This window comes from Manis pentadactyla, chromosome 10 (assembly GCF_030020395.1).
Source record: "Manis pentadactyla isolate mManPen7 chromosome 10, mManPen7.hap1, whole genome shotgun sequence".
NCBI lineage: Eukaryota > Metazoa > Chordata > Mammalia > Pholidota > Manidae > Manis > Manis pentadactyla.
The window spans coordinates 97,879,317-97,892,099 of record NC_080028.1 but is presented as its reverse complement, the minus strand read 5'-3'; the positions used below and the strand labels follow the sequence as shown (position 1 = coordinate 97,892,099).

General features: G+C 50.7%; 2 protein-coding genes across 6 annotated transcripts in view; one reads left to right on the top strand and one right to left on the bottom strand.

The window, feature by feature from the left end:
* The first annotated feature begins 81 nt into the window (after nt 1-81).
* On the top strand, nt 82-6,524 carry BUD31 (BUD31 homolog). The gene is made up of 6 exons (XM_036897115.2): nt 82-215; nt 1,186-1,326; nt 1,701-1,823; nt 4,390-4,512; nt 4,748-4,914; nt 6,293-6,524. Exons 3-6 carry the CDS (start codon nt 1,730-1,732, stop codon nt 6,341-6,343), a joined length of 435 nt encoding a protein of 144 aa, XP_036753010.1. The 5' UTR covers nt 82-215; nt 1,186-1,326; nt 1,701-1,729; the 3' UTR covers nt 6,344-6,524.
* The window catches only part of PTCD1 (pentatricopeptide repeat domain 1), a 26,232-nt gene continuing 18,554 nt past the window's right edge, over nt 5,106-12,783 (bottom strand). For 4 of the 5 annotated variants that reach the window (XM_036897106.2, XM_036897105.2, XM_036897110.2 and 1 more), the window contains 4 exons: nt 10,950-11,657; nt 9,781-9,897; nt 8,802-8,984; nt 5,106-7,106 (listed from right to left, as the gene is read on the bottom strand). In XM_036897106.2, the coding sequence (XP_036753001.2) occupies nt 6,921-7,106; nt 8,802-8,984; nt 9,781-9,897; nt 10,950-11,657 (1,194 nt within the window). In that variant the 3' untranslated portion in view covers nt 5,106-6,920. The remainder of the gene's footprint in view (nt 7,107-8,801; nt 8,985-9,780; nt 9,898-10,949; nt 11,658-12,783) is intronic. The other variant, XR_005027121.2, reaches the window with a different exon arrangement.

Sequence of the window (12,783 nt, the reverse complement as noted above, 5' to 3'; positions counted from 1 at the left end):
GAGACGCGTGAGCCTGCCGGCCATCCCTAGGGAAGTGAACGCAAAAGGCAACCTTAGCTGTGGAATTCTATACAGGCAGAGCTACAGACACCTCAGATGGCGGCACTCTACGCGCGAGAGGGAGAGGCTCAGCGAGGACCTCATCCTGAAGACATCACCTGGGAAGCGGAAGCCGCCCATTGGCGAAGTGGCGGCAGACGGCGCTGTAGGTTTGAGTGAGTGTATTTCTTCTGTTCTCCAGGACTTTGGTAACGGCTGGGTCAGGGATCGGCGGTCTGCACTGGCACAGAGGGCGATCTGAGCAGCTGGACAGCGACGGGTGCGGGCCTCTGGACCAGGAGGAGGCGGTGCCTCGCTCGTTCTGCCCAGGGGGCGGGAAACTGGGGGTCTCGGACTTCGGGCTTCCCCTCGGGCCCCACGCTATTTTTTCTGCCGATAACGTTTTTTGTCTAAATACTGCTTTTTCTTGAGAATCCGGTGCAGATGCCGTCCTCTGTATGAGCCTTTTCCCCAATACCAGCTGTAAAGTCTTCCCTCTTCTGAACGCCGTTCCACTCGCCGTCTCTCCCAAGCGCTACCACCTCTCTTAACCGCCCGACACCCCTTTCGTATTGACCTTGTTATCTTCCCTGGGAGGCTTTCTGTGACTCCCAGACTTGGGCGAGGGCCCTCGAATTTCCCCTGATTATAGAGAAGTGGTCAGTCCCGTGTCTTTGTCCTCCCAGCCCTTGCGCGATGGGGCAGGGACTATATTCTAGACATTTCTAGCTTCAGTGCAGAGGATACAAGTGCAAAGACCACCGACCTGGGAGTCAGGACCTCCCCAGTCAGAGTCGGGCGTTGCCAATTTCCAGCAGTGCGGTCCTGATTTTACCGCTTGGAGTTTGATTCCTCATCTGTAAGGTTGTTATGGAGGCCTTATGAAAGGAGGCTGTGTGTGTGTGTGTGTCAGGGTGGGAGGTGGGCCTTGTAAAGTCAGGAACCGTACAAAAGGGAAGAACTGATGAATTTGGGGGAGAGGGGTCTGCTGTGCCTAAAGGTACGAGTTCTCTTTGCCAGCTGGGAAATGCTGTGTGGCTTGGAAATGCTTTGCTGTTTAGATTTGGACTTGCCTTGATGTAACTTGCTTGTTGAGTTTAAAAGAGGCTTTGACAATTGACTAATCCACTGCTCTCATTTTTACAGAAGAGATTGAGGACCAAAGAGGGAATGTGACCTCCCCCAAATCACAGAGTAATTGGTAGAGCTGGACAAGAACCAAACCAAATTGTGTAACTGAAGAGACCAGAGATCTTTCTGTTACACTCTTGGGAAGCAGACCCAAAGGTACTTGTTTTTTTCCCTTTTAAACACTCATCTTCTCTGCTCCCCCACACTGTCTTTTCACTTCCTTCCTTCTTGCTTAGAATGTCACCTTCTTAGGGACAGAGGTTGTGTCTTATTCTTTGTCCTATGTTCTCAACATCCAGCATGGGGTCAGGCTCATAGTTGCTGTCGTTAATGATAACAGCCATAAATCTATTAAGCACATATTAAACACCAGGCATATTACATATAATTATAATTAAGGTAGGTTCTATTACTCCCATTTTAGAGATGAGGAAACAGATTTAGGAAAGTAAATGTGCACCAAAATGGTGGCTGATGAAGGCCTTTGGGGATGAGTTTCAGAAACCAATTCATTTAATTTTTCCTCCCAGATCTTTGCAAATTATCTTGTGGGGAAATAATGCCTAAAGTCAAAAGAAGCCGGAAAGCTCCTCCAGATGGCTGGGAGTTGATTGAGCCAACACTGGATGAATTAGATCAAAAGATGAGAGAAGGTGAGTTGGGGAGTTCCTACCTGGGTGGGCTCAGTCCCAGGGTCACAGGCTTACAACCCTCTAGGGGCCAGGTATAAATGCGAGCAGACCATACCACTGTGGCCTCCTGATGCTGACATGTTTTGTTTGCTTATTACTTAACTCATAGGAATACTGTAACTTCAGGAAAAGCAACAAAGCCCTAATGTAAACATCCTCAAAGTATTTGGGGGCCAGTTTGAAAGTAAAAGCCTTATGGCATGTAAATCAAAGTCTATTTATAATTATTTCCTGTTGTGGTTAAAGTCACACAAAATACATTTACTTGGAAAATCCTGTTTTCACTTTTACATTTTCTGAAACATTTTCCTTCAGATTTGTGTGTGTGTGTGATTCTCTGGCACTGTAACCATCATCTTGTTTTTGCACCATCTACCAACCAGTTTTCTAGAACATACTATCTTCACTTCCCTCTGAATGTTGTGTAGTCTTGCAGTTTGTGAATCAGTGTAGGGTACTGTTTTTGGAAATTCTCTCTGAAGCCATTAGTGTCTGTTGGTCTTAGAAGATCCATGACCAGTTACTGAATTGTTTTTTAAAGCAGGCTTGTTTTTTTCCTTTTTAAAGCTTTTTGGTAGCTAATCTAACTCTTGTCATTATGAAGTCATATACCTACAGCAATAATTACAAAGTCAGTGTTGAATTAGATTGCCTTTTTTCAGAACAGATTGTTATCAGGTAACCTGTTCAATACCCCGAACTTGTTGTACTCAGGGTTATTTTGGGCTGAGAGATTTCTTCCCCAAGCAGATCTTTGTTCAAAATAATGGAACTTGGAAAGTGCTTTAATAGAAAAGATTCTGTGACTCCTCATAAACAGATCTTTCTTCCTCATTTAGGGGATGACTTTTTGGGGGAGAGTGTAAGGACATATGTGATTCCTTACCTCCAAAAGAAGTGTATTCCTTCTCCCATTTTTATTTAGCCATATAGCTCTTCAGCATTTCTTTGCTTTTCCATTTTTGATACAATACACAGGTTTAAGATGTAGTTTGATGTTGCTCTTACTTCCACTATCAAGAAAACCCTGGGTGGTGGGTGATACCAGACTTGGCTTCAGTGTCAGAACAATAGGGATATCAGGATAGGGGCAGACTGGGCAGGGGCGGAAGCTGCTCGTCACCAGAACCCGTTGTATCATGTGGGATAAGGATCAGCATTGCCAGGATTGCTGCAGGTTTTTTTCCCTCCAAGAGAAGCCAGAAATCCAGCTGTTGTATGTGAACTCTTCTAACTTAAAAGTATTTGAGAGAGGAGCCAAACAAAGCTGCCTTTCAGGCTGGCTAGGGCTGCCAGCTTCATTGGTGGCCTTGAGTGCAAGTTTTACCTGTTTTGGGGTCTGTGGCCACACTCCTATACCATGGAGGACCTCGTTTGGCCTTTGGCACAGGGAGGCCAAAGCCAGTGGCATTCCCAGGCTGCTTTTGAGCTGAGGACCATTTACAGGATGCTCACTACCGAAGTGCTTGGTGCTGTTATCTTAGGAAGGGAGGTTCTTGTCTTCTTAAGTTTGTCCCCAGTATTTCCTGGCTCAGCACACCATTCAGCTCTTTGTATCTGTTAGCTCGTTACTCAGGTTTTGTACAGTCACTGTTGTCCTTCAAGTTCCCAAACAAAAGGAGCCTGGTTATAGGGACTGAGAGGCAGAGATAGGGGAAATTATGTGTGGCAGAGGGTGTAAGGGGGACTGATAAAGGCACTATCTCTGTAGATTGTAACCAGGACTTGTAAGTAGCTTTGCTTTTGTCAGAACTAGTTGAAATCAAACAGTTAACATTTGCATAATGAACATTTATATGGACTTTTTAAGAATAGGACTTTAAAAGAATTGTTGCTCAGGTTTCGATGTTACTGTGCAGTTTTTGGCATTAGCAGAGGCAAAAACCTTGGTCTGTACCATGATGCCCGCCACTTCTGGCCTCTCTTCATTCCCAAGCCTAGGCAACCACTAATCTACTTTCTGTCTCTATACATAGAATCAAACAATAGGTGGGCTTTGGGGCCAAGTTCCTTTCACTTGGCATAATGTCTTCAGGGTTCATCCAGCTTGTAGCTGGTATCAGTATTTCATTCCTTTTTAACAACTGACCAATATTGCAGCATGCGATAATGTGGGTATGTTACCTTTTGTTAATCCATCACTTGAGGGACAGGGTTGTTTCTGTTTTGCCTGTCGTGACTAATGCTGCTGTGAATGTGCATATATGTGTTTCTGTGTGCACATTATGTGCCTTTAGTTCTCCTGAGTGTCTACCTAGGAGGAGAATTGCTGGGTCCTAGGGTAACTAACTTCCTGAGGAACTAGCAGGCTGTCCCACAGCAGCTGCACCATTTCACACTCACCAGTAGTGCATGGGGTTCCAGTTTCTCCACATCCTTACCACTTGTCATTTTGATTGTAACTACCCTTGTGGGTATAAAGTAGGATTCGTTTTTTTATTCCTAGTTATTAAAAAAATAACGCTATATCCTGTGCAGATCAGTCCTACCTGCCAAGACAAAAACACACACACTTGTTTCTCCCTAGCTGAGACAGAGCCTCATGAAGGAAAGAGGAAAGTGGAATCCCTGTGGCCCATCTTCAGGATCCACCACCAGAAAACCCGCTATATTTTTGACCTCTTCTACAAGCGGAAAGCCATAAGCAGAGGTGATCAGCCAAATTCTGTTCTGCCCTTTTTAACTTGAGTAGCTTTCAGATTTGTTTACATAATGGCTCCATTCTTGCAACCTCAGCGTCATGGTTTCTCTTGCCACTAAAGGGGAAAGGGACAATGTTGGCCACATTTTCTTTTTGATTAAAGAAAGTGATTCAAGTGATGGACCAGGGGTGGGGAAGCTTTTTTAAGCCATGGTCTGATGCCTTTTCCCCATCTTTTTGACAGAACTGTATGAATACTGTATTAAAGAAGGCTATGCAGATAAAAACCTGATTGCAAAATGGAAAAAGCAGGGTTATGAGAATTTGTGCTGCCTGCGGTGCATTCAGACAAGGGACACCAATTTTGGGACAAACTGTATCTGCCGGGTCCCCAAAAGCAAGCTGGAAGTGGTAATTTCTCCATCCCATAATGTCTGATGATTTACTTGCAGTTCAGAATTCTGCCCTAGTTGATGCCAAGGGATTTTTTTGTTTGGTAGGAATATAGTGTGGTCTCTGTATATCACTCCCCCAGGGAGAGAGTCCCTCTGTTGAGGTCTCCATGGCTGTAGTCATGTCTGCAGACCAATCTCAACTCCAACTTCAGACAAGTTACTGAGATCCTCTTTATTCACAAAGTGGGTGCGGCGACACCCCACACGGGGTTGCACGGGCTAAGCCAAGGAAGGGTGGCCTGGTCAGCAGGAGTTCCCGTCCCTTTCTGTTCCAAAACAAGGCTGAGCAGCTCAGGAGTAGTGCAAACCTCTCCGAAGTAGAGCCAAAGAAGGGATGCTGGCCATTCGTGGCCTGTATGTGGCCCCTTGGCTGACTGCTGTGGGCCTAGCTAGGAGGTCCTGCCATATTGCCTACCTATCAGCTTGGCCTTCTTACACACAAGCACCTCATCACAGGGTCCCTTCACTCTGTAGACTAATTTGTAGAGCTTGGGCTCAGGGCCAAGGGCTTTAGCTCAGCAGGCAGCCCTGTCTCCCTGAATCATCTGGAAGGTCAGGATGGGCATGCTGTGCAGTGGAGAGGCAGCGAGGGCTGCCTTCTTGAAGGAAGGCTCTGGTTGCTGCTTTTCTAGTGGGGGCACAGAGGATGGCGGAGCAGCAGAAGCTTCCCTCCTTTGAGGACCCCAGGGTTCTGTGGTGGCTTTTGGTCAGGGGTGCTTCAAGTCAGACTCACCACCAGATCTTGCAAGTTTAGATAAGGGTCTTGTTCTTCTAAGAAAGAGGAAAAAGTAATCACAAATCACTACTCTAGGCCTGTCTGCCTGCTGGGCAGGCCCCCTGGGTGGACACTGGCCATGTGTGGCCTGGGGACAGAACTGTTAGGCTGCCAGATTCAAGTGCAAACCCTTCTTTCCCCAGACTCCCACTAGAAAGTTCCCCAGCCCAGAGGAGGCTCTGAAGGCCCTGGTGCTGAGCCCCCTAGCAGTAGGGGACCCACAACCAGCTCAACGCAGAGTATGTCTTGTTTACTTCCTGGAATAACAAGCATCATCCACACAGCTCTTGCTTTTTTGGGGGCAAGTGTGCACACTGCGTTTGCATAAATTAGATAAATGCACATACATAACTTCAGTGTCAACAGCAGCCATTTTATCTTCACGAGGGAACCAAATTTCCCATCCAGAACTGTTTGTTAGGGGTTTCCAAGAAGTGTCCTGTAGGGAGTGAAATGTCCCGTTGCCACCCTTCATGGGGGAGGATTACTGCATGTGGCGTGTGGGTGGTGTGGGGCACGAGGTGGGGGCACCACCCATCTCAGCTGTCCTCTATTGCAGGGCCGGATCATCGAGTGCACGCACTGCGGCTGCCGGGGCTGCTCTGGCTGAGGCCTACTGGCCCTGGCCTCTCTCCACCATGGACTTTTTCTGCCTGTTGTGCCACCCACTTTCCTGGGAGCAGCTCCTCTCACAGGGTAGTGCCCCAGGCCTGAATTGGACCATAGTCTCTACATATGAAGGCTTTGGTGTTTATTGGCTGTGATTTGTAGAAATAAAACTTTGAAACCTCTGGGCATTGTGTTCATTCTTTCAGAGTCAGCAGTCTGTGGAGCCCAGTGGGAAGAGACTGGAGAGCACTCGCCCTTGAGACTCAGTCCTGACCTGACCTCGTAGGTGCTGTGTGACTAAGCAAGTTCACTTTCCTCATCAGTGATGGGGATGATAACCTCTCAGGCAAGGATGGTGTAAGAGGATGTGTCAGGCATCCTGGGCCTAGCATTTGTCCTCATTCCAGTGCCTGTAGAATGGTGCAGCTGTTAGTTTGCGCCAGACCCTTTCCCGGTGCTTGAGGCTATCCCAGCATATTCACCTGGCTTTAACAGGAAAGGGACTCCTGGGGCTCCCACAATGCACTGTGAAGGTGTGTGCTTTGTTCCAGTCCTGCTGAAGGTCCCCAGGGGCCTCACTATCGCCTGCTCCCAAGGCCTCCATCCACATCAGCCTTGGTGACAGTGTCTCGGTCCCCCTTGGGCTTGGTCTGGAACTTCTGCCATGGGTGGGGGGTCTCCTCTGCTGGCATCACTTTCAGCCACTGCTTATAATATGCTCGGAAGCCATCGATCTTCTCCAAGTAGGTATTCTTCCCTTTGTACTGTAATTGGAAAAGCATGGGGTTCAGGGGAGCCATGATGAGCATCACACTACCTACAGCAGGTGCTGAAATATGGCAGCTGGCTTAAGCCTCAGGGAAGCTGTTCTTCCAGGTGGCTGAGCAGGGAGGGCACAAAAGCCGTGGAATACCTGAGGAGCTTACTGGAGAGAAACAAAAGTGGCTGCACCATGGAGCAGACAGAGTCCCATTTGCTCACAACACTTCCTAAATAGGTGCTGCTGTGCTCCTACATCCAGGGATGTCACCCCAGCCCCCCAAGCTAGAATCGCTGGGTGCCACCAACCCATAGTCTGCTGAGTGCCTCCCCCTGGGCACAGCCACTGCCTTTCTTCTGTCATCTCAGCACTGCTGCTATGGTCTCTAGAGAAGAGGAAGAAAAGGAAGAAATAAGATGGACCAGGCAGATAGCAAAAGAAAGCTGGTAGAAGAATACATAGGAAAAAACAGACAAAAATTATCTAAGATGAAGACTGTCAGCACATGAAGAGAAAAGGATTAATTCAGAAGACTTAACAATTCTAAACTTGGATGTACCTGATGTAGCCTGCAAGTACGTAAACCAAAAACTTCGTAATCACAAAGAAAAACAAGTCCACTGATGTAAGGGAGTATGAATGTATGATATGAATACAGTAAGCTTTAGGCCTGCGGTGTCTGGTGACTTGATTAAACCTGAGAAGACCCCTAATGGGCGCTACACTATAATGTGAAGAGACAATCCACTAACTGGAAGATACTTGCAGCATGCAACCACCAAAAGACTAGTATCCAGAATACATAAAGAACTCTTGAGAAATCAGTAAGATAAAACTAACCACTAACTGTTCAAAGGTACACAGCTATGCCCTCTGCCTGGCATGTGCTCCACTGCTAATTCTTACTGAACCTTCAAAATGATGCTCAAAGCTGTACCTGCACAGCTGCCCAGACCTCTGCCCGCACGGCATGGCATGTCCTTGTCGACTTGCCTCCCTCCCCGTCAGGATTGTGCTCCTCCAGGCCATAGCTGCTCTGGAGGTACTCAGCACAGGGTCTGACTCAGTAACTAACAACTAAACCACCACAGCCTGATAGCCTCAGAATGGCAGGAAGTGGCCATTACAAAACAGATTCTATCACTGCCCGGCAGCCATCCCAGTTCACTCAACAGACAGTGTTGAGCATCTCTAGGCCAGCAAGACAGTCTCCATCTCAAGGGCCTTACGGTTCATGAGGGCCAGAGTCACACATGCACATGTAATTACAGGCTGTGTAACATGTGAAAGGAACAGTGCTGTATGTAACAGCAGGGCATTTCTGTGGAAGAGCCACATAAGTGGAGACCTGTAGGATGAGAGAGCCTTCACAGTTACGTGAAAAGCAGGGGAGCCTATTGAAGGCACCAGGGAATACAAAACCCTGATACAGGAAAGAGGCTGGCGGTATCTAGAAATGACAGAAGGCCAATGGGACTAACAGAGTGAACAAAGGGAAGAGTGGCCTGAGATGACCATGCCACATAGAGAAGGATTTGCAGACCTTGGTCTAAGGAGTTTGGGATTCCTCCAGAGGGAAGCCACTGAGAATTTAAAGCAAGAGAATGCCAATCCCAGAAGGCCAGAACCACAGAAAGGCGTATGGAGAGGGGGTGCTGGTTAAGGTAGTGGTGGGCATGTTAGAGCGTGGTGCACCTACCCGGTCAAAGGTGGGTGGGTACTGGGCTGCAAACTCCAGCTGGCGGATGACCACTTCATTCACCGGGACGCTGTTCTGCCTCATGTCCTTCAGAATGTCGATGAGATAGGTGTAGTTCAGCCTCTTGAGGGCCGCATTGATGAGGGCGCTATAGATGTGGGTATTGGGAGTCATCTGGCAATTCTGGAACATCACAAATACAATCAAGGGGATGGTGACATAGGACACAGTGTGAAGAAAGGTGGCCCAGTGTGGCACGTCCCCAATTTCTTGGGGAGTTCTGGCCAGTCACATCTGCTCTGTAGACCAGCAGCCAGAGACAGGGCAGAACCTTGTAGTAATGGTGACCTTACTCTCTCCTCCAGAAGGAAAGCCTATGTGCCCCTGTGGGCCCGTCCCAAGCAGGGCCTACCCTCTCATCCCCAAAGAACTCAGAGAAAAAGAAATGCTGCTCACAGATATCAATGGACTCAGGCAGTAAACTCTAGCACAGAGTACAGGCCACATCAGTGAGGTGTAGGTGGCTGACTGGCGAGGACACTAGGTGCCATCAGCCTGTGTGCCTTGTGCCTGTCGTCAGGAGACCACCTCCTTGGCTCTTGGCTGTGGGTTTACTGCTCCCCCGCCCCCAAGAATTCTGAAACAGCCCTGCTCTGGTCATTCTCTGAATCCTTTCAGTGTTGGGGCCAAGACCTGTCCCCACTCCTCAGTCTCACCCCACCGCCACCACCTTCAAGATGGTAACACTGCTTGCTCTCAATGCCCACTCCTACAGCAGCTCCCTTTCCCCTTTTCCCCATACCAGGGCAATCACCATTCATTCTACACATGGAGCCGAGTGAACCCGCTCCCCCTGCTCCCACACACACTGTTTATGCTGCCTGCATATACAGGCTTGCCTCCTAGCCAGCTCTCCTCCTGAACAGCCCCAGCTTGCCCCCCGGAGCCGTGGGTCCTGCCCAGGCCTGGGCCTGCTCACCTTCATGTCTGCAAGCAGCTGCAGACCATCCCGTCGCCTGTGGCACCCGATGGCCAGGTTGCAGAATGTCTGCAGGTTGGGGGTGATTCCCCTCTTTGCCAGAACTGGCAGCAGTGCCTGCAGGGGAGGACATGGCATCACCAAAAGCTGTAACCTACCAGCCCTGGCAAGAGCCTTTTCTGGAAAAGCCTGTGGCACAGCTCTGCTCCAGGGCCTCATGACTCCCTCTGCTGACCACAGTGGGCACTGAACTCAGACAGGCGTTCAAGGGTCCAGTGTCCTGTCCAGCCACCTCTCAGAACCCAGTGCCCAGAATTCAGCCACTCTGCAAATACACCCTGCCTTCCAGCCTGCCTGTCTACATGCTGTCCCTCCTCCCCAATGCCCCTTCTATTCCTGCCATCTCGGCCATCTATCCCTGCACTCAGGCCTTATGTCCATCGAGCACCAGGGGTGTCGGGGACTCTCAGTCCTGTGGTCCAAGGCTGTGGCAAGTGTGGGAAGTGCTCAAGGAAGCCTGGGCTGGGGCTGAGGAAGAGGATGCCTGCTTGGCCCAGCTGGGTCAGGGGTGCCCCAGGGAGGGTTCCCCCATGCTCAGCTGGTCTAGAGAAAGGTGTGCTCTGCACTGGGGGCCTGCAGGCAGGGGCTGTGCTATGGCCATTTTTAATGCTCACCAGTGCCCAGGTCAGTATTTCTGGCAAAAAAAGGCAGGCACCACATAGAAGGTGCTGGATGAAGGGATAAAATCCTGTGAGGGCCCTGGTGATTCTTATCTGTGAAATAGAGAAAGCCACACACCAGCAGGGCTTCTACTGTGGTTGGTAAAGAAACAGCAGGTGTGAAGCTCTTAGGACAGCGTCTAGCACAGAGTACACGCCACATCAGTGAGGTGCAGGTGGCTGACTGCAAGGACACTAGGTGCCATCAGCCTGTGTGCCTTGTGCCCGTCGTCAGTGAGGATGTGTTTGGTGTCTGCCGCCCAACCTGTGAGCTCCTCGGGGTGGGCAGAGCAGCTGGCTGGCTCACCAAGAGCTCCAGAGTGTCTGCCCACCCACTGCAGGAATGGCTGACACACCTGACAGGGGAGCCAGGTCTGCAGCCGGAGGGGCAGAGGAGGGCAGGGGCAGGGGCCCAGGAGAAAGCCCAGGGCCTGCCTCTGAGCTGCTCACCGTTGCCCCCTCCAAGTCGCCCTGCTTGCTCTTCTTCCTCATCAGTGTATTGAAGAATGTCACGTCAGCCTCCACCTGGTGTGTGTCCAGAACGGTCAGCAGTGAGGAGTCTTCAGGGCCCCCAGGCTCGACCACTTCAGCCAGCAGTGTGAGGGTTTTGATGTCGGGCCGGAGCCCGTGCTCTGCCATCTTGCCCAGGAAGCCCTCCAGGCCCCCCATCAAGGCCAGCCTGTCAGCTGGTGTGGTCACAGTCCCAAAGGAGACAACTGTCGGTGGGACAGCCTCCAGGCCCAGGAGGCTGGCCTCCAGCCCCCAGGAAGGCAGTTCCGGGGCCACGGGGGTGACGGCCACCATGTGGCCAGGTTCTACCTTGGTTTCCACTTCTGACAGGGCTTTGCCAGGGACTTTGGCCTCTTGAGGTCCTGCAGGTCCCTCAAATGCCTGAGAAGGCTCCAGAAACAGCTGCCTCTCCAGGGCCTCAACATGCAGCCTGGCTGACCCACTGTTACCCACACTGGCCCGAGCTCTCCGCCTTGCCCACCGTCCACGTGCTGGGGGCTGGAGCAGGACCATCTCCTCCCTTGGCCTCAGGAGCAGAGCTGAGGCCACTTCTGGGTCCCCCAAGCCACAGTCTCGAGCTGCCCCCAACAGCAGATTGTAGCCATGCCGACTTGGCTGGAGCCCCAGACTCAGCATCTGCCTCCACACCTGCCCGAGAGAAACAAGCGTCAGCTCTGTGCTCTGTGAGAAGAGTCTCTGGTGCCGCAGGTCCTGGGTCACCCAGCCGGCAGATGCACAGGCCGTGGGAAGGACCACAGGCAGCCAGCACCATGCTCTGGATGGCAGAGAATGCTGAGAACCTGGGAACACTCCAGGAGACTCCACAGGGGCACCACGCCTTCCCTCTCTCTAGTTCACCCCAACTGTTCTACAGTATCACCCCTCAGCCCTCTCCCCAGGCCCTGGTACCAAGAAGCAGACTTTGCCCTGGGTCTCTGCCTGCCTTCTCTGTATCCCCCTGGGGAGGGACAACCAGAGGCTAGGTTCTGGAAGAGTCTAGGCTGGTTTAAGGACTGAATTAGCTGCACTTCCTGAGTGTCTACTGAAGCCCTTCTCAGGCTTCCTTGAGACAGGGACAAGGCATGAGTGAAGGGAACTCAGCCAGGAAGAATGTCTCTCAGGCTCTGGGCCCAGCAGCCCTGTTTGCTGCCGCTCCTCTTGAGATGAGATCGTGTTCACCCTGCAGCACAGTGTCTGGTTTACTTGCTGTGTTCTCCACAAAGGGCCACTCTAATCATGTCTGGGTCACTCTGAAACCCGGACTGTGCTGCTTCTAAGATGCCAATGGTCTCGCTGGCCCCTCCGCCTGTAGGCTCAAAGGCAGACCACATTCACTGGGGCTGAGTGCTCCCACCTCACTCCCTCATAAGGGACGAGTGCGCAGATGAGGCATGGGCTGGTCAGGCCCAGGTGGTGCAGCAAGCAAGAGGGCCACTGCCCAGGGGACAGGGTCTTGAGGAGGGAAGCATCTTGGCAGCAACCTCCATGGGGTACACGGACAGAACTGAGGATTGGCAGGACACAGCAGCAGGGATTCAGGCTCTGGAATCAGATGGACCTTGGTTCAAATCTCACCTATAGTGCTCAGTAGCTGTGGGACCATAGGTGAGTTACTTAACTTCTATGAGCCTCAGTTTCCTCCTCTGTAAAACAGGACTCATGGTGCCTAGCTTGAGCAGATTAGCAAGTGTGCAGCACAAACTGATTATTAGTATCAAAGGCTGTTTCTAAATAGAACAGATCTAGGCCAAGGAAAGGGAGGAACCAGACCTTG